The 26,593-nt window shown below is 39.4% G+C and overlaps 1 protein-coding gene across 3 annotated transcripts in view; it reads left to right on the forward strand.

The window, feature by feature from the left end:
- The window catches only part of LOC110193614 (regulator of G-protein signaling 3), a 111,911-nt gene that overhangs the window by 77,403 nt on the left and 7,915 nt on the right, over nt 1-26,593 (forward strand). For 2 of the 3 annotated variants that reach the window (XM_078150037.1, XM_020965491.2), the window contains 2 exons: nt 8,399-8,442; nt 19,771-19,893. In XM_078150037.1, coding sequence (XP_078006163.1) covers nt 8,399-8,442; nt 19,771-19,893 — 167 coding nt within the window. Of the gene's footprint in view, nt 1-8,398; nt 8,443-17,784; nt 17,888-19,770; nt 19,894-26,593 lie in introns of all 3 variants that reach the window. The other variant, XM_078150038.1, reaches the window with a different exon arrangement.

Below are 26,593 nucleotides of genomic sequence, written 5' to 3' on the forward strand. Positions count from 1 at the left end.
GACCTAAGAGTTATATTTCTGGGTCAAAGTTTATACAGTTTTATAACTCTGGGCATAATTCCAAATTGCTCTCCAAAGTAGTTGGATCAGTTCACAATTCCACCAATGGTGTATTAGTATTACAATTTTTCTATATCCCCTCCAGCATCTGTCATTTTAGACAGTCTTATAGGTGTAAGATGGTACCTCAGAGTTGTTTTAATTTTTTTAATTTGCATTAATTTGCATTAATCAATAATGATTTTGAACATTTAAAAACTACAACTATATATAGCTTTGATTTCTTCTTCCAAAAGCTGCTTGTTTATATCCTTCGACTATTTATCAGTTGGGGAATGACTCATATTCTTATAAATTTGACAAAGTTCTCTGTGTATTTGAAATACGAGACCTTTATCTGAGAAACTGACTATAAGTTGCCCCCCTCCCAATTTTCTGCTTTCCTTCTAATCTTGGCTACATTGGTTTTATTTGTATAAAATCTTATTAATTTAATGTAATCAAAATTATTCATTTTTACATCCTTCAATGCTCTTTATCTTCTGTTTATTCATAAATTTTCCTCTTTTCCAGAAGTTTGATAGGTCATAGATTCTGTGCTCTTCTCATTTACTTAAGATATCTCGCTTTATGTGTAGCTCATGTGTCCATTTTGACCTTATCTTGGTAAATAGTATAAGATATTGGTCTATACTTAATTTCTGCCGGACTGCTTTCCAGTTTTCCCAGCATTTTTTTTTTACCAAATAGTGAGTTCTTATCCCCCAAACTTAGATCTTTGCATTTACCAAACATGAGGTTACTACAATCATTTACTATTATATATTGTAAACCATTCTGTTTCTTAGCCAGTAACAGATAGTTTTGATAATTAACTGCCTTATAAATATAGTTTAAGACCTCCTTCCTTTACATTTTTTTCATCAATTCCTTTAATATTAATAAATTCCTTTTACTCTTCCAATTGAATTTTGTTATTTTTTTTCTAGCTCAATAAAATTATTTTTTGGTACTTTTATTGGGGATGGCAATGAATAAGTAGATTAGTTTAAGTAGAATTGTTATTTTTATTATATTTTCTTGTCTTATCCATGAGCAATTAATATTTATCCAATTATTTGAATCTAGCCTTACTATTTTAGTATTTAGTACTAATTTAGTATTTTATAATTATGTTCAAATAGTTCCTGGGTTTGTCTTGGCAGATATACACCCAGGTATTTTATATTGTCTATGATTATTTTTAAATGAAATATCTCTTACTATTTCTTCTGGCAGGGCTTTGTTTGTGATACAGAGAAATGCTGATGATTTATGTGGGTTTAATTTATATCCTGCTACTTTGCTCAAATTAATTGTTTCAGCTAATTTTTTAGTTGAATCTCTAAGTATTTTCCAAGTATACCATCATATTGCCTGCAAAAAGAGATGATTTTATTACCTTATTGCTTATTCTGATTCCTTCAATTTCTTTTTTCTTCTCTTAATGCTATTGCTAGCATTTCTGGTACAATACTGATTAATATTGGTGATAATGGGCATCCTTGTTTCACTCCTGATCTTATTGGGAAGGCTTCTAACTTTATCCGTTATAGATGTTGGCTGATGGTTTTAGATAGATGCTTCTTATTATTTTAAGGAAAAATCCACTTGTACCTATGTTTTCAAGTGTTTTTAGTAGGAATGAGTGTTGTATTTTGTCAAAAGCCTTTTCTGCATCTATTGATATAATCACATGGTTTTTGTTGATTTTGTTAATAATATAATAAATTATGTGAATAGTTTTCCTTATGTTGAACCAGCTCTGCATTCCTGGTCTAAATCCCCCTTGGTCACAATGTATAATCTTTGTGATATATTGATGTAGACTCCTTGCTAGTATTTTATTTAGGATTTTTGCCATCAATATACATTAGTAAAATTGGTCTGTAGTTTTCTTTCTCTGTTTTTTTGCTTTTCCTGGTTTAGGTGTCAGCATCATATTTGTTTCATTAAAGGAGTGTGGTAGAATTCCTTCTTTGCTTATTATTCCAGATGACTTATTTAATAATGGAATGAGTTGATCTTTAAATCTGTGGTAGAATTCACTTGTAAATCCATCTGATCCTGATGTTTTTTTCTTACTGTCACAGTCTAAGGGTGCTGGGAACCCTGAAATTCAAGGGCAAAAGACACAGGTCCTGCCTCGAATGAATTCAATGCCTTCTTTCAGTCAGAGACAAGGTTTTTTTTTTTTTTTGGCTAGGCAGTGGGGTTAAGTGACTTGCCCAGGGTCACACAGCTAGTACGTGTTATGTCTGAGGCTGGATTTGAACTCAGGTCGTCCTGAATCCAGGGCCGGTGCCCTATCCACTGCGCCATCTAGCTGTGCCGACAAGGTTTTTTAAAACACTAATTGAGGTGGACAAGATTTTAAGAAACTGAGCGTTTGTGACGCTTGTATTGACAACAGGGCCAGACTCTTAAGGAATCTGAACAATTTAATGGAGAGCAAGATGTACCTTATATACAGAAAGACTGTGAGAAGATCTGGATGTGATCAAGGAGTGACCAATAGCTTGGGTGACTCGGAGGTAACAGAGAAGGACTTGGAAGGGCTGGGTGCCCCAGGCGAACACCAGGTATCGGGGCCATGTGGAAGAGATCTAGATGGAATTAAGGGTAGGAAGTAGCCAGGGGTGATCCAGAGGTAACAGACAATGAAGGGCTGGGGTAGGTTAGAGGTAACAGAGAATTGGAGATTGGAGCAGGGTCAAAGCCACAATGCAAGGACATTTGAAAGGATTACTAATTGGGAAGAGCCAGGGTGCCAGGGACCTGGGCCACGTGGGATAGTCCAGGGCCTTTTAGGGGTCTATCTTTAGTGCCTCATCATTAGGGATCTCGCTTCTGGCCTATTCAATTTCTTTTTCTAAAATAGGTTTATTTAGATATTTGTTTTCCTCTTCTGTTAATCTGGGCAGTTTATATTTTTGTAAGTATTCTTCCATTTCACTTAAAATGTTAAATTTATTGTCATATAATTGGGAAAAATAGCTCTAATAATTGCTTTAATTTCATCTTTGTTAGTAGTGTATCCACCCTTTTTGTTTTTGATATAATAATTGTTTATTAAGTAGACATTGAATTGGAATTGCAATATAGGGCAATCATCAGTTGTCTTAGTAGTTTGTAGTTAGTCGTTGATCCTTGCTGCAGAGTAAGATTTGGATATCATAAGACAGAATAGCAACCTGTTGTTGATCTGCCATGGACATCCCAGAGCTGATGAGGAACTGGGTTAACCACTGTAAAGATGCAGAGAACTTTCCAATCTCAGACCTTTTAACCCCTTCTTTTGGAGTCAGAGTAGTCCTAAGTGGAGAAGAGAAGAAAGGAATTGGAGTTTCTATTACTAAGGCTTTTGTACTGGTAACTGAATTGGTGAGGCATTTTGGGCATACTGTAGTTGAGGGAGCAAGAAATAACCACTGTGGGAGCTTGTGAGTAGAAGTATGATAATTGTTAATCTCAGGAAACTGAGTCATACAACTGGGATTCTCCACTTCTAGATTCCAAGAATGTACCATAATGGGATAGGTTTTGTTTGTAGGTTACAGAGCAGAACCTATTTGACAATCTTTATCTCTCAGCCCTAATGCCCTCCTTTTAGCCTGATAGCATCTAGGAATGGAATTATTTAGAAATTGGTAAGACCCACCACTAGGACAGTGGTGGAAGTTGTAGATGGGAGTTACAGCTTGATTCATCTCTATGACCAATTTGTCTTAAAAATGGACTTTTTTTTACCCTGAGTGGGCCAGAGGTAGCTGTTTAAGGTTCTTTTTAGTCATTAGGGCTAAAATTGGGTTCCGGCTACATATGGAGGTGGGAGGTTATAAATACATTATCAATGGAATATTTGGTAATTATGTAAGACCATAAGTGTTTGGGGAGAAGGGTGGTGAGAGGGAAGAGGGTTTCACACATTTCATGATGGAAGAAACACTTTCTGAGGGAGGAGAGGTTCCATTTCCTTCAATATATTCTAAACAAATTCAAGTGACCTTTGCATATGAAACTTCTTTCTTTGGTTAGAGACCACTTCCTTTTCCTATAGATGGGGGTAGGCAGAGGTAGGGTTTGGGGGGCTGCTCACCTCAGAGACCAGTTTGTTAATCTGTAGTGTGGGGCTAGAGGAAGTAACTGCTGTGGCCAGCAGAGTATTTTAGAGCATGAAGTAAGTGTGAGTGTGTGTGTGTGTGTGTGTGTGTGTGTGTGTGTGTGTGTGTATGTGTGTATGTATGTGTGCATGCACTTGCAAGCACATTAGATTTGATTTTAACATGGTTTTGTGTGGACAAAGAGCCTTGCCCCACTTTAGTTATTTCATTTAGCAAACACTAGAAAAGTGCCTCTTAGAGGGGATAGGGAGCAGTTGAAAACTGAGGAAATGACTTGATAATACTAAACATTTAGGCAGCACTTTATATTTATATTTCTCATATTGCTGTTCAGCCATTGGTCAGTATCATTACCTCTCTCCTCCTCTACATCTCCTGAGACTAGTGCAGTAAATCCAGAGGCACTAGGAGATTCACTCGCCCCATCCCCTGAAAATCCAGTAGGAGAATCAGGAATCAGGCCCTTGAGTTCAACTATCCTCCTTCTTCTTGCTCCATTCTGCCATTTTACACTTGCAGACACTTTTTAGGAGATAGATTTCCCAACTCAGAGCCACTGGGGTGTTGGCAGGCGAAACATCAATTGGCAGATTCGTCCCTGGATTTGGTAATTGCTCAAAACTAGACTTTTTCCTTCATCTCTTTTTTCAGTTCAGTTCATTTTAAAAAAATATTTTATTTTGCACTTAATAAACACCAAATAAAATGGGCATTTGCATATATGTGGTAGAATAGAAAGAAGAGGATTGTACTTGAAATTGCAGATATTTATTTCACACCCCTTGTTTTTCTTTATGCTTTCTGGCCTTCTTTCCATTCTTTGCATTTTTTTTTAAAGATGCCTCAAAGACCCTCTTTTCTTATTTTTGCTACTCTGTCCCCATTCCCTTTTAACTTCCCTGGCCCCTCTTCTCCCTTAAAAAAGAAAAAGAAAGCCCTTGTAACAAATATGCATTGTCAAACAAAACATTCCCACTTTGGCTATGTCTTACTTGGCATCTTGAGTCTATCAAGTTAGTTAGCAAACTCGGTCATCTGTCCTTGGGAATTGTGGTTGATCATTGCATTGATCTTCCAGAGTTGCTTTTCTTTCAAATGTTGTTACTATATAAATTGTTCTCCTGATTCTTCACTTTGCCTTAGTTCATTTTAAATTCAGTTCAACAAATATTCATTAAGCCTCTATTATGTGCCGGGCACCAAGTTCAGAGCTCAGGATACAAACATAAGAGGAAATGTTCTTGCCCTCCTAGTCATTTCCCAATATATTTCCCTCCATAGAATCCTCTTTTGTAACAAAGAAAAACAGTTAAGCAAAACAACTGCTATGGGTAGCAAATACAACATGTAGTTCCTGAGCCTCTTTCCCAAGACCGGGAAAGTGTGTTCCAGTCGCTGTTCTTTGGGTTTCAGGACTGGTCTTTGCAACAAATCTGAGTTTGACTGTCTTGTATCATTTAGATTTCATTGTGTACATTCTACTGGTTCTATTTATTTTGCTCTTCATCACTTCATACATACATGTTTTTCTGTTTCTTTTGATATTCTCACGTTCGTGATTTCTTCCTGTGCAATAGGATTCTACTACATTTGTATGCCACAATTTGTTCAGCCGTTCCCCAGTCAGTGGGCACCACAGTGCTGCTCCTATCTTAGTTTATATGGGGGCTTTTCTTTCTTTTACCTCCTTGGAGTGTTAGCCCAGTAGTGGGATTACAAGGTCGAATTGTTCATCTCTTTTAAAAACACTTCTCCAAAGCTCCATTCTATACAGTGAAGATGATAAATGAGTAACCACACCCAGTCTCCTTGCTGGTAAGATGGAGCTGTTCTTTCTTCTGGAAGGGAGGGGTGAGAAGGAAAGGAAATCCAGTGACTGAATGTTTTAGTGGAGATATTTGTCTAATTGTTTTTCTCTTACGTACACTTAGCCCTGCTGGCTATCTGGAGGCTTTTGCTCTTTCTAATCAACTACTTTAAGGGGGAATCTGGAAGAGTTAAAAGCACCTGGGGCACGGTTGACCTTTCAACCATTTATTACTTTAGTCTTCAGAGTTGGACAGTAGCATTAGTCCAACCTGTCTATCTCACTTGGCAAGCACTTTCTCCTGGACTTCGGAGTGACTGAGCAGTACTGTAATGGGAACAGGCAGAGGACTGGCTCTAACAATTGAGACATCTCCGGTTCTCAGAGAGCCATTGTGACGTTTCCTGTCTCTGCAGTGCTCTACACCAGTTGCTGCGGCAAATCTGTCTTACAATGCACTGTGTTCCTGTCTCTAAGGCCTGACTGAGCTGATCCATGTTTCCCTGCCCCCACTTTTTCTGTTCCCCCTCCCCCAGTGCTTCTTCCTTGAATGGGGCCTCTATTCTCTTAGGAGAGGGCTGGGAAATTTCCAGCTGTTTATTTGGGGCTCCACCCATCCCAGGGGGGAGTGTGTGAGTTTGAGGGGGGGAAGGGGCTCAAGCCTGGGTACTTGGCTCAAGTTCCAACCTGTGGGAATCTCTGAGGTAGTACCTATCATTTACCCATCTCTCTCTCTCTACTTCCAAGGTCAGGACTTCCAGAGGATAGATGAGGACCACCTCCTTGGGTTGCATCCTGGGTTGAGGGTTGCAGACAGCAAGTTATCCTTCTCAATATGCTTTTTAAAATCTTTTTATCCAACTGTTGTATAATGCTTATATGCAACTCACATTTAGATAGCACCTTTAAGATTTAAAAAATAATGTTTCCCTTACAACTGTTTGCAAGTATTATTGTCTTTGTTTTACAGAAGAAGAAAATAAAGTCCTGAGAGGTTGTGATTTGCATATGGTCATATAGTTAGTAAGTGTCTGAGGTGGTGTTTGAACACAGATCTCTTGACTAAAAGCTAGTGCTCTTTCCGTTATACCATACTTCCTCTCCCTGTGTTAGCTTCTAGTGATAAAAGGAAAGACAAGACATAGTCCTGCCTTCATGCTGACTTCAGTCTGGTTGTATCCAGTTGTAGGCATAAGGCAAACGCATGTTAAAATAGCTGTAATATAGGGAAGTTTATGTGTCAGATAAAAGGGTCTAGATAGTAAGTGCCGTGGTATTTTACAAGAGAGATCATGTGGTGGGCAAGGTGATTAGGGAAGGCTTCACAGAGGAAGTGAGATTTGAGTTGGGCCTTGAGGGGTGATTAGATTTTGATAGATGGAGAAGAGACAGCATGCAAAGAAAAGGTGGAAGGCAGGAAGACAGAAAGACTCTTCCAGGGATAGAGAGGAGAGTAGTCTGTATGGAATTAGAGTTCCTGTAAGGAAGTAGTAGGAGAGGAAAGGCAGATTGGGACCAGATTATAAAGGGCCTTGAATGCCAGGGTAGGGAATTTGCATCCAATATATTCTGTGCTCAGTAGGGACTTATTAAAGGTCTTTGAACCAGAAAGCTAATTCACTAATTTACAGTTGGATATACCTCTACAGATTGTGACTAATGTTCTGCATAAGACGCATTCACCTCAGTGGGTCAGCACATTCAGGAAACCTGAATGACAGTTCAAAAAGTTGTTTAGTGAAAACTGAATCAGAATGAAAGGAATTGGATGTTCTCAAATGGTATTTTAATGCTGCTCTGATAATTTATGTACCTCCATTCTCTAGAGTTATTTTTGTCAAAAGAAGAGGTCTCTTTTTTTGAGTCCGGAACACCCTGTCTCCCTTGGCCAGGCCTGCTGCCACCTTGATGTATTTTGATGTGCCAGCTCTCCTTTTCTTGGATTCCATTTTAACTCTGTACTCCTAATGGCTAGTCTCAAGTGTGGTAGGTGTGTTCCTGTGGCCTCCAAAGACTCCCTTTGTGATCTTCAGTTTATCTTGCCTCCCATTTAATTTTTAAGTCAGACACTTACACTGGGATATCTTAGCCATCCTCTGCTCTCTACCGTTGTCTGCTTTGTTTTGTTTTTTCCTTTCCTACCTGTCATATCTTTGTCTTCCCTTTGGTCTCTTCTTTGGCCTAATTATGTCATTTTAGCTTTTGTAGACATATGTTATACATGTTGTTGTCTAGGGTTGTGGTTGGTCATTTGGCGCATATAGTACTGTTCCTCTAGAGAGCTGGGTAGCTGGAAGTTGTGTACCCCATAGGCAAATAGGGAACACTCTGCCTGTTGTAGGCTTTAGGAAGTTCTTGCCTTTAGGAAAAATAGTGGCATCCTTGGGTGGCATCTAATGTTAGTGTTTTTCTCTTTTTTTCCTTGAAGGTTTGTCAGAAGACTTGAAATTCTGTGTGCTCTATTTGGCAGAGGTGAGTACTTTGTATTTGGGGTCATCCTCTTGAGCAGCAGGGCACAGCGGTGGTGCCTTTTGCTCTTCAGTGAGGGGTGGGAGGGGTGGGCCGAGCCTTTGGCTTACAGGGCCTGTAGTCCAGGCCCTTCCCATTTGTGAGGCAGTATGGTTCAGTGGAAAGGCGGCTGAATGTGGAATCAAGAGATAATGAGTTTGAATCCTGGCTGTGACCCTAGCTTTGTAGCAGTTACAGACAAGTCTCTTCCCTTCTTGGAGCCTTCATTTTTTCACTTGCAAAGTTGGGATAATAATGCTTGCACTAACTCACAGGGCTGGGTGAAGAGCACTTTGGAAACCTAAAAAGAGCTGTAGAAATGTGAAATGTGGGCTTACCTATGCTGTTTAATCTCTGTGGGCCTTGGTTTTTTTATTTTTTAAGAGAGGCATAATAATTATCTTTGTCTCCCTAACAGAAGTGATAAGAGGATTAAAATGATAATAGATGTGAAATTGTTTCAAAAATGTAATGCTGTTCAAATATAAGGTCATCACAGTGCCAAGTACATAGTAGGTACTTAATAAATACTTGGGACTTGATTTATTTTGTTCCCAATTTTCAGTGAATTGGATAGCTCTGGCTTCTGTCAAGCATGTGTGACTGAGCAAATAGCTTCTCTTCTCTTGCCTTCAGTTTCTGCTTCTGTAAAAGAAAGGGGCTTCAACCAGATGGTCTCCAAGGTCCCTTTAATGATGATGATGATGATGATGATTATACGTAATACCTTGTGGTTTACAAAACATTTCACATATATTATTTCATTTGATTCTGACAACCCTATCAGGTAGGTGCTGTTATTATCCTTCTCTTACAGATAAGGAAACTGAGGCTGAGAGAGGTTAAATGACTTGTCAAGGGTCACACAGCTAGTATTTGAGGCAGGATTTTAACTCGGGTCTTCCTGATTCCCAGTCCAGTGGCACTCTCTGTACTATACTTCTTAGTTCTAACTGCACCTTGAGCTTTAACATCTGTGTTTCTAAGAAGAAATGGTCCCAAATTAAAGGAGGAGAGATTTGAGTTATATATAAGGAAGAACTTGTTTAGTGGGTAGGTAATAGCATTAGAACAGAACAATGAGCGAGGCTATGGAATCTCTTTCCTGGGAGAGCTTCAAGATAGCCATTCTTCTAGGTGGTGCAGTGAATAGAGCTCTGGCCTTGGGAGTCAGGAGGACCTGAGTTCAAATCTTGCCTCAGACACTTAACACTTACTAGCTGTGTGACTCTGGGCAAGTCACTTAACCCTAATCACCTCACCAAAAAGCAAAAAAAAAAAAAAGATGATGGCCGTTCTTCCTGGGTGGTTTAGAGAATCACTTTCTTTGAAGTCAGTAGATTTGACTAGATGACTTCTCAAGGTTCCTTCCAGCTCTATGATTCTGTGATTCTAATTCCCCTGGGTGGCATCTGCACAGAGACCCTGAATTTCTTTAATGGTCAGCAAAATTCCATTTTGCTGGGCTCAATTTGTTTTTCACAAAGAAAAACGCTTTTCCTTGGGTCATTGATCTCTAGGGGCCTGTAGCCTGCCACTCTGCTAATGATTGATGAGTACATATTGATTTTGGGCCTTTCCCTTCACTGATGTACAGAGATCATCTCTGCTAATCTGATGCAGAGGCATTTAGGGATAGAAATTTTGTAGTGACCAAAGAATAATCTCTTTTTCTCTTAATGGAATAGTAATTATAATGAAGGGGAAGGATAGAATGATGAGGAGAGGAGGGAAAAGGAAAGGAGAGAAAGAAGAGGAGAGAGGTTAGAGTAGGGGAGGGAGAGAGGGAAGGGAGAGAGAGAGAGAGAGACTGAATATTTTCTTTTATATGAGTGGCTCAGGATTTTCCAGGAAGAGTTTCTATAAATGAATTATATTGAGAGTCCAGAAACCCATAGTTTAGCCTATATAGTAGTTTCAAATGGCCAGACATATTATCAGAATGGCTATCAAGGAGTTTCCTTTCTTTTCTCTACGCTCTGGCAGAAAATAGGTTGCCAATACCTTCCCCTCTAAGGTTACCTTGTATCTACTTTGTATGTATTTTCTGTGTGCGTATACATTATATACAATATATTATAAAATATTATATATAATATGCTAGTTATACTGTATGTTATTAATATGCTATTCCATATATTACTAACACAATTGATATTGTTAATTATATTAATACATATTATGTACACATTTTCTTCCCTGTTAGAATGTAAGGTTCTTGAGGATAGAAATTTTTTGGAATCCCTGTCACTTAGCATAGTGCCTGGCACATAGTAGGCACTTAATAAATGCTTATTTATTTATTATATGTAGGAAAAACTAGAGATTTTATCTGTCAAACAGATAAAATTATATGTTTTTCATTATCTGGAATAAAATATTAGATGTTGGTGTGAGGCAAAGCTGCAGTTGTTACCTAATCAAGAAATTGTGTGTTGAAGTCTCTTGAATATGCCTTTGGTACCTGTGTCTTGACCTTTTGGGGAAGTATTGTTTAGCCATCATAGGCCCAGGAGATAGGTAAAATTCTATGCCCCGCGTTAGCATGCCATAATACATAAACATTCATTGAAGTTGGCCAGGGAAGCTGTGTTTGAATTTTGGGTTCCAACTCGTGGTAAGGTTAGTGCTTTCTTTTAATTTACCACCACCTGGTGACCTGCAGAGTCATGGCAGCAAGATAGTAAAAAGCAAAAAAAAAAAAGCAACAACCCACCTCCCCCCAAAACAAACAAAAACAAAAAAACAGAACCTGGCAGTGCTTCAGACTGCAGGAAGGTTGAAAGAGGATTTTGGTCTCTGACAAGACCAGCCTGATGGGACAGTGTACTATGATCAGCATTGTTGTTCTGGTTTAAAACATACGAGGGCATTGTCTCATTTGCATAGTATTAAAAATGGGTCACTCTTAAGCAATTATGGAAAGAACCCATGAGGTTTAGGATCTGTTAGAAAGACTGTTGAAAAGCAAGGGCTAGGAAACAATATTTCTGCTTTCTTTTATTAAAATTCTGTGTTCAGTTCTGGTTACCACAAAAACATTCAGAAAATAAACAAAGTCCAGAGAAAGAAGAAAACTAAAAAAGATCAGGACAATGAAAGGCAGCCTTTCTATGAGGAGAGATTGGGGAAACAGAGAGGGGTCTTCCTTGTCTGAGAGGAAAGCTAAGGGGTCACTTGATGAGTGGATTGTAGTAGATGTGTGGTTTCAGTGAGGGGAGGAGGGATGGTATAGGGGGAAAAAGAAGCACATTGAACATTGGAGTCAGAAGACCTGAGCTGGGCTCTGCCCACTTAATATTGGGGTGACCTTGGTGTTACTTCCCCTCTGTGGGCCTCAGTTTCTTCACTGGTAAAATGAGAGCATTAGACTGGATGCCCTCTGAGGTCCCTTCAGTCTGAACTTGTTTGATTGTGTAGAATACTAAAGAGCTATTCTCTATGTTCTCAGTCTCAGTGTTTTTTTTTCCCCATGGAAGAGAGAACAAGAGAGAATTAGCCGAAATTAAAGGGCAGCTAGGTGGTGCAATGGATAGAGCACTGGGCCTGAAGTCAGGAAGTCTCATCTTTACAAATTCAAATCTGGCCTCAGACACCTACTGGCTGTGTGACCCTGGGCAGGTCACTTAACCCTGTTTGCCTCAGTTTCCTCACCTGTAAAATGACCTGGAGAAGGAAATGACAAGCCACTCCCCGAAAGCAGTTACAAAGAGTCTGAAATGACTGTACAACAACAACTATGATATAACTCCTTAAGAGACTGTCTTTGTGGCAGTTAGGTGGCCCAGTGGATATGGCTTGGAGTCAAGAAAACCTGAGTTCAAATCCAGCTTTAGTCACTTACTAGGTGTGTGACCCTGGGCTAGTCACTTATTTGATAAACCATGCTTTCTTTTTGAAAAAAGATATTTATTTCATTAAATATTTCCCAATTGCTTAATTTTTAAAAAAATATTCTTCTTCCTTTTTTTTTTTTTTTGGCAAGGCAATTGACGTTAATTCACTTGTCCAGGGTCATACAACTAATAAGTGTCAAGTGTCTAAATCCAGATTTGAACTTAGGGCCAGTGCTCTATTCACTGTGCCACCTAACTGCCTCTAACATTCATTTTTAAAAATTTTGATTTCCAGTTGTCTCCTTCCCTCTTGTCCCTCCTCCCTGCCCTTTGAGAATGGAAGTGATATTATATCACTTATGCATGTGAAGTCATGTAAAACATATTTCCATATTAGACATGCTGCAAAAGAAAACTTATGAAAAAAAAGAAAAGGAAAGAAAGTGAAAAAAGTATATTTCAATCCATGCTGCAAAAGAAAACTTATGAAAAAAAGAAAAGGAAAGAAAGTGAAAAAAGTATATTTCAATCTGTACTCAGAGTTCATCAGTTCTCTCTCTGGAGGTGGATAACATTTTTTAAATTATCTTGGATCATTGTCTTGGTCAGGGTAGCTAAGTCTTTCACAGTTGATCATCATTACAATAATACTGTTACTGTGTATAATGTTCTCCTGGTTCTGCTCACTTCACTTTGCATCAGTTTACATAAGACTTCTAGGCTTTCCTAAAACCATCCTGCTAAAGTTGTTAGTTGTTTCAACTAGATTTTTAATCAATTCTTTAGGGTTCTCTAAGTATACTATCATATATACATCATAGTCTTATTGCTATAGCAAGCATTTCTAATATAATATTAAATAATAGCAGTGATAATGGACTTCCTTGCTTTACCTCTGATCTTATTGGGAAGGCTTCTAGGAAAACATGTTTTTCAAAGAAGTGCAAATAGTCCAAGTATAGAGCACCTGGCAAAAATACTTGTGACTGACCATTTTATCTGATGGTAAATGGCTAATGTCCCCTTAGCACCATCTGCATCCTCCTCTTCAGTATTTGCTAATCACAACTTGATTGTTTCTTTACCCATACTGGCAACCAAAGCTGTAGCCGCCATCAGAGTTCCAAACAATAGAAGCTGGAGAGACGGCATCGGGCCCAGCAAAATGTTTTCTTTCTTATCAGAGTGTTCCTCTTTTGCCAAGGAGATGACTTGGGAAAGTTTTGCATTCACCAGAGTATCATGATGTTGACTTTGGATAAGGTTACAGTTTATCTGGATTGTGAACAGGTTTTTCTTTAAATTTATTACCAGCTTATTTGTTAGTGATGATTACTTTGAAGAGAAGGGACTCTTTCTCCCACCTCAGCCCTGAGGAGGCACAGCTCTTTAGATGTATTCATCTTATTTCTCTGTAGACTCTCAGATGCTAGCAGAGTGTGTGTGTGTGTGTGTGTGTGTGTGTGTGTGAGAGAGAGAGAGAGAGAGAGAGAGAGAGAGAGAGAGAGAGAGAGAGAGAGAGAGAGCGAGAGCGAGCTAATGATATCTGTCTTTTTCCCATTTGATTCTCAGATACTGCATTGAGAACAACTGTTTGCAGAATTATGATGCCATATTCAATTATTGTAAAATTAAAGAATGAATTCACATTTTTTTACAAACTACTTAGCATGAATTTACTTTTACCTATTTACAAGACTTAAATTAGTATTTCAGTTAAAAAAAGAACCAATTTTACTTGTGTGGAATAAAGCCAAGAAAAAGGAATGAAATATGAAGTTAGAGACCTAGGTTAAATTTCGGTTATGGGCTTCGGTAGGCAGGTATGATAATTATTATGGAAGAATTCTTTTTCTTTTTAAAAATGTCTTCTTTTTCACAGCATATAAATTTTTTAAGCATTAGTAGGACAAATTGATCAACATAAAATATTGCAAAGAACCATTTCTTCTTGTATCTTGTACCAGGGTATTGGTCACTGCTTGAACTTGTGTCAAATGATATGTACAAAAATATCTTTTCTCTAGGTATCATGTCTTTTTTCTTTGTAACCTGTCAAAGAAGTCTCTGAGATTCATTTATATCCTGAGCAACTTTATATATCCATCAACTGTCACCTTTTCTAATTGTTTTGACCTTGGCATTGGTAATCTGTGTCATTTAGCCTCGTATTCTAGAGTTAAAAGCACATTTTTTTTTCAGTAGACCCATGGAACACTTAATTTGACCATTTCTTCTTTCAAACTCTTTACATGTTCAAAAAATTCTACTAGTCCTTTCCTACACAAAGAAGTGAGAAGTAATTTTTGTTGGTATAGAGGTGTGTTTTTTTTTTAATGTGTTTTTGTTCAACAAACTGACAAGAAATTAAGGAGCATTTCTTAAGTTCCCCCTCTATGTCAGGCCCTTGGTTAGACATGGGAGATACAAAGGCAAAAGTACAACAGTCTCAGTCCTCAAAGAATTTCTATTGAATAGGGAGATGATATTACCCATAAAAATACAGACCATATACATATAGAATAGCCCTGGTTAAGGGGGAAGGCACTAATATTGAGGAGGCCTGGAAAGGCTGTGTGTAATAGATGGCACTTGAGTAGGTTTTTGAAGGAAGCCTGGGATTCCAAGAGGAAGAAATGGGGAGGGAGTTCCTATCAGGCATGGGAGATGGTAAGTGCAGTTATAGAGATAAGGGATAAGGAGTGAGAGAAACAGGAAGGTCAACTTGGCTTCACCAGAGAGTACAGGAAGTGATTGTAAATAGCTTTAAATGTCAGAAAGAGGACCTCTTTGATGCTGGAGGTAATAAGGAACTATTGAAGTTTATTAAATTGGAAAGACGGAGGATATGAAATAGAATTGTACTTGAGGAAAATCTCTTTGGCAGCTCTGTGGAGAATGGATGGGAATAAGGAGAGATTGGAAGCAGGAATACTAAATAGAGAGGCCATTGCAATAGTCCAGGTGAGAGATGCTGAGGGCCTAAATCAGAGTGATTGCTATGTGAACAGAAAGAAGGGGGATGGATGTCAGTGTAACACTTCCTTTGGGACTAATTCTCTAATACTCACTCTCATTGGTGAGCCAGATCCTCAGGCTGACTATATTTCCTTTTGGGTTCTAGGGATAACCAACCCTAATTATCTAGGGTTTCTAGTATTGCTGCTCACAGGCCTCCACTTGTGTGCTTCTTTATTGATTATCAGCTAGTAGCTTCAGTTAGCTTTAAGAAAGGATATTTGCTGAGAGGATAGAGGAAGACTAATAATTACAAAACACCCCCTTTCAAATGAGGGGCTTACTTTCCTTCTGTACACACAAGAAGACCCTGGAAGAGTGACTTAATCTTAGCGTACAGTGGTAGTGATGCATATGTGTAGAGACACCTGTCGTCAAAGGTTAAACTTGAACTCCTGGTTGCCAGAGGTCCTTTTCTTTCTTTATGTAGTCTTCATGAAGTTGTCCATAGGGATTGCTCTCTGCCAGCTTTCAAGGATTTGTACCTTGGAAAGGTATAACTATATCAAGGTTGCTGCTTGGTCACCTCCCAACTTCTATGGTTATTACTACTAGCTCTGATAGATTCTGTTACATACTCTGGTTGCCAGTGGTACCTCTGAAAGGACCTAAGGATCTCCCAAACTAACATGGTCACCCAGGGGGTGGGAGATGAGAGTAGGGGGAGAAACTCTTTCTTTCTCTCAAGCAATTCTGTCTCAGGGGCTTGACAATGGTGGCTGCTCCATCAAGAAACACTGGTGTGACTCTTAACCGGTTTACTATTTTATACATAGGTTGAGAGATGTATTTGGTTCCTCCAGCCACTCACAAGGTATATTTGGTTTGGTGTAATTTATTTTCACCCAATAATCAAGGAACTCTCTTCCCTTCAAATTAATCAAGTAATTGTTCACATCTGATTTATGCTTTTGATTGATTAGTTCAATCATTAGGCTTGGTCTCTGTGATTATATTAACTTTGGTGGAAGTCCCCAATCTGACACAGAAATGTTGTGGAGGTTAGAAATGGCAGATTTGGAAACTGATTAGATATGTGAGATAAGGGGAAATGAAGAGTCAAAGATGACACCAAGGTTGCAAGACCAGGTGACTGAAAGGATACTGGTGGTACCCTCAATGGAAATAGGGAAGTTCAGAAGAGGAGTTGATTTTGGAAGAAAAGGACCAAGTGTATTATTTAACTTTTCTCCTCTGATGGTATGATTTCAAGCCTATTTTTAAGGATCTTGGTAAATTATATTTGATTATAATGATACATCAGAAGAAATTAGTTCTTGAGAGTAGATTTAAACTCATATTCCCCCCTGCCAGGTTTTGCAACCAAATATCACTTGTTCCATTTTTTCTGGGGTGGAGGTCTCCCTGTGGGCGGAGATGTGGGGGGTTTGGAGACTATTCAGACTTTTATAACTTCCCTTTTCTAACCAACGAGTGAGCCAGTTATGACTGGCAGTGCTTGAAGGACCCATGTATTGGGATGGACGCTTAAGGTTTCATTAAAACTCAAAATGCAGCTGCTGCTCCTGAGCCAGAGAAAATTCAAGAGTTTTCTCTTGTTTCTGAAGGGAAGTGGACCATGTTTCTTTCTTTCTTTCTTTCTTTCTTTCTTTCTTTCTTTCTTTCTTTCTTTCTTTCTTTCTTTCTTTCTTTCTTTCGTGAGGCAATTGGGGTTAAGTGACTTGCCCAGAGTCACACAGCTAGTAAGTGTTATGTGTCTGAGACTGGATTTGAACTCAGGTCCTCTTGACTCCCGGGGCCGGTGCTCTATCCACTGTGCCACCTAGCTGCCCTGATCATGTTTTTTCTAAATTGCCAGATTCAAAGGGAGAAAGGTCAATCCTTTGCAAATGTTCTTAGGAATACAGGGGAGCCCCTTTACAAAGCTGGTGTCAGTGACAGGATTAAGGTTGTAGGCTAACTGTGCATTTATGCGTTTATGATTTGGTCAGTATTATTTATCAAAACCAATGTAACAGTGAACTGTATTGTATTGGAATTTTTTTGAATTAGAGACATCACTTAATTCAATTAGTGCTCTAGGTTTGACATTCCCAGAAGAAATAGCATTTTCTGTGGTGAACCTGGAAGGTGGGGTCATTAAAAGGTCAGGAGCCCACATTAACATAATACTGAGTTATTAGTAGTTCAATTTCCTAGAATTAATAGTTTACAAGTATTTGAAGATCCATTTTGCTTAAGGATAAGAGAATGGATAAAACTCTTGAGGGTTTTGCATTAAGTTTTGAGGAAAGATTCATCATTCTTATTGTGAGAGACCAGGCAGTTTATCTAGTAGCATCCCTGAAAAAGGAACTGCCAAGTACTTGTTGCTAGAGGGCAGTTGTGCATGAAACTATCAGCGGCCCACCAGGTGACTGCGCTTGCTCTTAAGCCTATTGGATCCCAATTGATTTTTCTTTTAAATGATTTGAGCTCCTGCTACCTTTAGGGTCTACTCTGTAAGGAACATCAGTACTGCCCAGTAAATGATGCTGCTCCCTCTGCTTCAGAAACCTTAATGGATTTTGAAGAGTTGCATGAAATCCTGGCAGGTAAATTTCTCCCAAGAGAGAAATGGGGGAGGTCAGGTGTTAGGTCACATCCATTCAACAGAGGATACCACAGAAGGCAGGAAGGATCTGTCCTTTTCGCTAGTTCCCAGTCTCCTTCACTGGGATCTACGCTGTAGATTTCAAAAGCTTTCCTCCCAATGAGTTGCCATCAAAATGATCCCCTTTCCTAGCAGGGGAGGATATCACAATTGACATTAGAGCTTAACTGATACCAGCATTTTGCTAGTCTTTTACACTGGGGGAAGTATAAGAAACTAAAGATATACACAGTTCCCTAAATCTGGATAAAGAGATTTTCTTCTCTCTTTCTTTTGTTCTTTGAAAAAAATTATTATTGCTTAGAATATGACTGAATGTTTTTTGATGTGAAGTGAATGGTACATTTGGAAAGACTAACACTGGGTGTTATCATCTTCTAATGTGTTGGATTACTCAGGGTGTTGATGTTGACTATTGAACCACCTTAGATTTCTCTCTCTCTCTTTTTTCAAAAAGAATCTGTTGTTTATTGTGGGCCCAAAATGGCAGGACTGGAGAAGACATTAAGATGTCATCTAGACTTTTCCTGCTGCTTCCACTCAAGTGTAGTTTTAGCCTAACTTTTTGAATAGCCATCTGATTTCATGGTACAGGTAGAAAAAATGCTTGAGGACATGGGATCAGATCCTGACTCTGCTACTTACTGTGTGGCCTTGGGTAAGTCTCTTAACTACTCTGGGCCTAAGTTTCCTCATCTATAAAGTGAAGAGATTGGACTAGATGACATCTTACATCCCTTTCAGCTCTGAATCTTTGCTTATGAAATCATAGCCCTGTAATGTTAATGACTTAATTCAGGCTTTGTGGGGAAGGACACTTGTGATCTATGACAGTGTCTGTGATTCTGATATTGGCTCTTCCAAAGACTTTAAACATGTTTTTTTTTTTTTTATCAAATATCACATGAATATACTCAGGAGTAGTAGGGCTCACCCAGCCCTCACATCTGGATTTAATCTTACGTCCAAAGTCCCTATCAGTCATTACCAAATACTGAGTAGCTGCTCTGTGCTTAGCATTGTGCTGTGGGGCATACAAAGAAGTATACAACTTGTGAAAAGTATAATAAAAATATAGATATTAATTAGCAATTTGCCAGCAACATGTAGGAGGTACAAGATGAACCATAACTTTACTTGAAGAGTGCCTTTACAGTTTACAAAATACTTTCATGTAGGTCTCATTTATTCTTTACAACAACCTGTGAGTTAGATTATATTATCTGTGTTAAGGGTGAGGAAATGAATACTCCAGTAGGTTCAGTGATTTTCCTAAGGTCACACAGATAGTTGGGCAAGCTGAGATAGAATCCTTGCTTTCTGGCTTCTGATCTTGAACTTTCCACTGTAGCAGGCTTCCAGCGAGCTACATAGACAATAAATGCCCTTAGAGTTCAGAACCAAGAAAGGTCACTGTTGAGCTGGGGTGGGGCTAGCCTTTCATGACACTGGTACGAAACACCCAAGCACTTTCCTTCTTCAGATTTTGCTCCAGCAGCCTTCTCCATTGTGCTGCCTGTCACATGGTATGACCTCACTGACATTTGCTCTCTACCTCATTACACTGCTTTACTCTCTGGGGAACTGAAAAGCCCTCATTGCCCCCTTCTCCCCTCCCCCAGCCCAGCCTTTCCTAGGGTGCTTGCCAGCTGGCCTCTGAATCAGTGAGCTTCCCAACTCCTCTTCCCAGATTAATGTGCATTTGTGGCTTTTAACAGACACTTGCTGCTCTCTCTCAGAGATGGGTGCAGGGTCTAGGATACTTAGAACTAAACAGCAACGGGACATTGGTGATGATTTTCTTTCTGTTTTCCTTGACGTCAGAAGGCGGAGTGCTTATTAACTTTGGAAGCATACTCACAAGAGCAGAAGAAGAGGGTGTGTTGGTGCCTGTCTGAGAACATTGCCAAGCAGCAGCAGCCAGCAGCCGCGCCACCAGAGAACAAGGTAAGGATGCCTGACTGCACTTTTCCGGAGCTGTCTCGCCTTTCACAGGGCAGTGCTAGGGTCTTGGTCACAGACTGATAAGTACTTGATCTGACTGTGAAGTCCTTTGAACCCAGGGCATTGAATTTGTGGGAGAACTGATCAGAATCTTTGGGATTTATTTACATCTGCCAGACCAGTCTCTGGCATAGATGTTTTCATTGTTTTTTCCCCTAAGTGTTTATTAGACAGCTGAAGGGGATTAACTATGCTCACACAAGAAGTTTGAACCCACTACTCCCTAGTGGGCCCAAAGTGGTAGGGGCAGTGTAGAAACAGTAGAACAGTTCTCTGTTCATCTCTTATAGATTATCTGGGGAAGAGTTTAAACTGGGCTGATTCCCTTCCTTCCCACTCCTCCACCTCTCCCCCCCAAAAAAAGCATATGTCTTCTCTCTGCCATCAGGTATTGCATGCTCATTCATCCAACAGATATTTATGAGGATCCTTAGAGAGACATATTTTAATGTGATTTGGAGAATTAATCTGTGGCAAAATAAATCACATGATGTAGGTCAAAGATAAGCAAGGAAAAAAATGTAAGGATTAATGGTTGTTTTGGATCGTCCTGGTTCACTTGATGATATGGATAATTACGGTTGCATAGTAGACCAGATTTTTTTCAGGACATTTGACTTGGAAAGGACAGGATGCTGGGCCAGGGCCTGAATACTATAGGAGATATTAATCTTGAAATATAGCCTCTAGCAAGTCTGTCCATGGTGTAATGAGTCTCTATCTCCTTTGGAGCAGCATCCCTTCCTCCTAAGAGGAGCATAGCACTCCTCTTCTCTATCTGATAGTATTTTACAGTGCTACCTTTTCAGTAAGACCTGTATCTTAACACGGTTTGAAGCCTTAAAAGGATGAAGTTTTAATGTAGGGATTTTATGCACCAGCTAGTGGGTGGTGGATGTTTTTTGTTTTTAACAGGAGTGTTCTGTGACAAGTTAGGAAACCAGAGCCCTTAAGTTCTAATACAGTTTGTGCCTCAGATTTTTCTGCCAGTCCTGGCTTTTATGTCTATATCTGCAAAAAGAAAAAAATGACCATAGGAGGACACTTTTCTTTTGCTTTTTTGGTGAGGCGGTCGGGGTTAAGTGACTTGCCCAGGGTCACACAGCTAGTAAGTGTCATGTGTCTGAGACTGGATTTGAACTCACATCTTCCTGACTCCAAGGCCAAAGCTCTAAACACTGCCACCTAGCTGTCCCAGAGGATACTTTTTTAGGCTGGGGAAAAGTATCATCTTAACTGACATACCTCAAAGACTAGGGAGTGCTTTCCCCCTTCTCCTAAATCAGCCTTTTCTTATCTCTTTCAAAATATGGCAACTAATTTTTAACTTGTCTTGTGCTGTTCAGAAAGTGGCATTCCACTTAAGCTAGGATGGCAAATGGACAGCAGAATTCAATTGTGTGAAGCAAGAGACAAGATGGGTAAATCACCCAAGAGTTCCACTGCCTCCCTTTTTCCATCCCCTTATCAATCCTTATTGCCCCAGTCCTAACAGGTTGTCCTTCTGGCCCCATTCTAAGCTGTTAGAGGCATGTGACAACAGAACTGTGGTAAGCAAATGGGGGTATGATAATGAAGACATGGCTGCCTGGCAGGAGGCCTTGCCTAGAGGTGACTAGGGTTAGAGCTAGCAGGTGGTAGAAAGAACTATTCTTCAACTTCCTTGAGAGTTTCTTTTATGGAATATAAAATCATAAAATCTCAACATTGGAAGGAACCTAAAGGCCAGCTGGCTAGGTAAGGAGTTAGGAGATTTATATTCTCATCTCAGTTGTGCCACTATGACCTTAGGTAAGTCACTTTGCTTCTGTGGTCTTAGTTTCTTCATAGATAACATGAGGGAGTTGAATTAGACAATTTCTAAGGCCAGTTTGGTTGAATTGTGGAGTACAGGAAAAGGAACATATGTAAAGGCAGCTAGGTGGTGCAGTGGATAGAGTGCTAGGTCTGGAATCAGGAAGAACTCAGTTCAAATCCAACCTCAAACACTTACTAGCTGTGTGACTCTGGGCAGGTCACTTAAACCAGTTTATCTCAGTTTCTTCATCTGTAAAATGAGCTGGAAGAGGAAATGGCAAACCACTTCAGTGTTTTTGCCAAGAAAACCCCAAATGGGGTCATGAAGAGTCAGACATGACTGAAACAACTGAACAGCAACATATGTAATGAAGTTGGAAAGATAGGTTGGGGCCAGGTCGTAAAGAACTTCAGTTGCCAAATAGAGGAAGTTATATTTTATCCTGAAGGCCATAGATAGCCACTGGAGTTATTGAGTAGAGGGGTGACATGTTGGATCTTAAGGAAAATCTCTTTGGCAGCAATGTGGAAGATGTTTGAATAGAGGAGAAATGAGACAGGGAAACCAATTATGAAGCCATTGCAATGATTCAGGAGAGAGACGATGAAGGCCTGAGTTAAGGTGGTGGCTCTCTGAGCAAAGAGAAAAGGGTGTTGGGGGTTGTTAGGTGGTGCAGTGGATAGAGCACTGGCCCTGGAGTCAGGAGGACCTGAGTTAAAATCTGGCCTCAGACAACGTAACACTCACTAGCTGTGTAACTCTGCCTCACCAAATAAATAAATAAATATATATATTTGATCGATGTTACATATAATTTGAGTGATGTTATTATATATGTGTATGTATCTGTATATCTATATATCTATATCTATATCTATATATAGAGAAAGGGCTGTATGTGAGAAATATTATGGAAGTAGGAATGGCAAGATTTAGCAACTGATTGGATATTTGGTGTAAGGGAGGAGTAAGGATAATGTTGAGATTGTGAATGTGGGAGCCTGGAAGAATGGTGGTGCTTTAAATAGAAACTGGAAATTTGATAGAGGAGTGGGGTTGAGGGGGTGGATAATAAGTTCTATTTTGGAACTATTGAGTTTGAGATGGCTCTAATTTGAAATGTCTAAAGGACAGTTAATGAAGTGAAATTGGAGCTCAGGCAATAGAGAAGGGACTGGATGCATAGATCTTTGAAGCATCTGCACAAAGATGAGTTTTGAACTCAAACTAGCTTTTGAGCTGGGTGGTGCAGGGATAGAGTGCTGGGCCTGCAGTCAGGAAGACTCATCTTCTTGAGTTCAAATCTGGCCTCAGACACTTATTAGCTGTGTGACCCCAAACGAGTCACCTAACCCTGTTTGCTTCAGTTTCCTCATTTGTAAAATGCGATGGAGAAGGCCTAAACCAGGAAAACCCGAAATGGGCTCATGAAGAGTTATATGTGGCTGAAATGATCCAACAACAACAACAAACCTTTGCAAGCTGATGAAGTCAACAAGAAAGTGTAGAGAGAGGAGGGTCCTGGAGAGAGCCTTGGGGAACGTCTGACACAGATGATGATCCAGCAGAGGAGATGGAGGAGAAACAGGAAAAAGTAGTGTCCCAAAACACTCAGAGAAGAGAGAATATCCAGAATGGTGACAGCAGTGTCAGGTGTTGCAGAGAGGTCAGTAAGGATGAGAGGGGTGGGAAGAGACCATCAGATTTGGCAATAAAAAGATTCATGGTAACTTTAAGGGGAGCACTTTCAGGTGAGCGATTAGGTCAGAAGCCAGATTGTAAAGGGTTGATGAAGGGAAATGGAAATAGTGAGTGAAGACAGCTTTATCTAAGAGTTTAATTGAGAAAGGGAGGAATGGTATGGATTTTTGAGAGCTTGAAGGGATGATAGATTTAATGCAAGTTCTTTTTGTATGGGGGTCATTTGGGCATGTTTGAAGACAGGAGGAAGTGAACTAGTAGATAGGGAGTTTGAAAATTGGAGGTGGGAGGTGATTGAATTTGCATTCTGGTGGAGGAGACAGGAGGGAGAGGATCAAGAGCCCTTGTAGAGGGGTTGACCTTATGGAGAAGGAGGAGGAGGAGGAGGAGGATTGCTTCATTGTTAGAGACTGGAGGAAAGAACAAGTGATAATGTCAAGGGGATTGGGGATGAAGAAAAAGAGAGAAGAGGAAACTTCTAGCCAATGGTCTCAATTTTCTTAGTAAAATTAAGAGTCAGGGTCCTCAGCTGATAGGGTGACAGGCTTGGGGAAAGAAGGGAGGATTTATAACCCTTGTTATATTATATGTTTATAATAGCTTGTAGGGAGTAGGATAAGGAATCAGGGAGGAATACAAAGATACCATGCTGCATGTAGTGAGGGCTCAGTTGAGGTTTGATAACATTACTTTGTAGTATATCCAGTCAGTTGAGATTCAGCTCTGCTCAAGAAAACATAAGGAAGAGCAGAGGAGTTGGATAGTAGGGGTAATCTAGGATTGGGGTTTGGCAAGGAATGAATGGTAGACAGGACAAGAGGGGGAAAGAATTTGAGAGCAGAGGATTGGTTAATTGTAGTGTAGTGTTATCTAGGGAAGCCAGATAGAAGCAAGTAGATGGAAGGAGTGAAAGGATGCAGTCTAGAATGGGTGTATTCATTATGAAATGGGAATTCCAAAGGACACTGTGGAAGGAGTGGGCAGAGTTGGAAAAGGACAAGGAAGGGTAAGGATTGAAGAAAATGGGGTTGAGATTAGAGGATGGAGGTTGGGGGTTGTTTGCTCCTAGGTTGCTGGTAATTAACATAGGGATAGGAAGATTAACAGATGGTGGGAATTTGCTAGTTATCAAGGTAGCAGTGGATGGCAGATAAATTAGGAGTTCTGCCTTAAGGTCTTGGTGGTTCCTTCTCCCCTCCATTTCCCATCTTCCTTTTTTCTCTATTTGTGGCTGAACTTCAATATTTGAAACTGACCAAGATGACAGAGTAGAAGGAAGCAGTAGAGCTCAGCTCTATCTCACCACTAAACAACTTGATTACCAAGCAACTCATTCCTGCTTTAGACAAGTGGTAAATGTGGTCCCTAATACCCTAAGGAGCAAATGTGAAAGGCTTCATGTGAGGAGAAGAGAAAGGCCTCCTGATCAGTATCCCAAAGGGAAAAAAATGAAAGTGAAAGACTTCAGTTAAGGTAAAAACAAACAAACAAACAAAAATCCCCAAACCTCTTACCATACTAAGACAAAAAGCTCCCTCAGTTTGAGAGAGGAAAAACCCCTCTGTGCCACATGCTTTTAGAGAGGGGAAAAAAGGTGGGGGTCGGGGAGGGAGGTCCTTAGTGTGTCGTGGAGGAAAAGGACCTTAATATGTACCAAGGTAAATAAAAATAAAAAGTCCCTACTCCTTCTCCTTTCCTCTCATGGAAAAGGCCTCAACTAGGTTATTCCGCCAGAGGAGGGCAACCTTGGATTTAACTGAGGATTAAAGAAAAGGCCTCTCCTTCCTCTCTCTCTCCTCATCTAAAGGGCGTCAGCTAAGGCTGATCACAGCAGAGGAGAACTTTGTTATCCTTGTAAAGGAAAAGACATGGGTTGAAATCCTACCCTGAAGAAAGGGAGAGTCTGGCCTAAAGAAAGACCCCTGGGCAAAGGAAAGATCCTCAGCTTGATTTGATCCCCACAAAGGGAGACCTAGAACTAAATTCCTGAGGCCTCAGCACCAAAAATGAGCAAAGAAAAAAATAAGAAAGGACTTTTATGATGCCAGAGACAAACCTGGAAGAGAATAATTCCAAAACACCTATAATTAAAACCTCAAAGGAAAAGGAAAAAAAAGCTTGTCTGTAAGAAAAATTGGAATTTTTAAAAGAAATGATTCAAGAGTTTAAAAAAATATATTGTAAAAGAAATGAGGTATGGAGGAGTGACTTAGAAAAAGGATCAACAGCTTAATAGAAGAGATACAAAACTTTATTCTGGTAACAAACTCCCTAAAAATAAGAATGGACCAAATAGAAATAAATGATTCCAGGAGACAAGAATTCTTAAAACAGAATCAAAAGAATGAGAAAATAGAGGAAAATGTAAGATATTTCATATAAAATACAATTGACCTGGAAAACAAATCAAGAAGAAATTACTTAAGAATCATAGGACTACTATGACTAAAAAACCCTCCATGGATATCATATTTCAAGAAATGATTAAAGAAAATTGACAGGCATTTTAGAATAATATGTGAAAATAGAAAGAAACCACTAATTATCTCCTAAAAGAAACACCAAAATGAAAACTCCCAGGAATTTTATTGCCCAAATCCAGAGCTTCCAAACAAAAGAAAAAAATACTGTAAGCAGCCAGAAAAAAAGAATTCAAATATTAAAGAACCACAGTCAAGATCACACAAGATTTTGTAGCTATCCCTGTAAAGAAGCAGAGAACATGGAGTGAGAGTGCCTTTCCAAAAGGCAAAAAGACAGAAGTCTACAACCAAAAATAATTTACCCAATGAAGTAGTCCTACAAGGAAAAAATAGTGAAACAGCGGACTTTCAAATATTCCTGATGAAAAAATGATGAAAAGGAACACATTGAAGTATAAATACAAGAGTTAAGAGAAAAATAAAAATAAAATAACACAAGTGAACAATCAGAAAGGACTTTATAAGAATGAACTGTTAATGTTCTAATTTAGGGGGGATTTTAAATGGGTTCTTTTGGAATCCTAATGTCACAAGAGATCATAGAGGTGGCCAATTGAATCAGAAGACCTATAAATATTTTTATTCTGTTCTGAAGATGCTGTAAGAAAAAAAATGAAATGAGGGGAGAAGGATACAGTGAAAAAATGAGAAAAAAGATGGA

The sequence above is a fragment of the Phascolarctos cinereus genome, unplaced genomic scaffold (genome assembly GCF_003287225.1).
Source record: "Phascolarctos cinereus isolate Bilbo 61053 unplaced genomic scaffold, phaCin_HiC Scaffold_2;HRSCAF=192, whole genome shotgun sequence".
Taxonomy (NCBI): Eukaryota; Metazoa; Chordata; class Mammalia; order Diprotodontia; family Phascolarctidae; genus Phascolarctos; species Phascolarctos cinereus.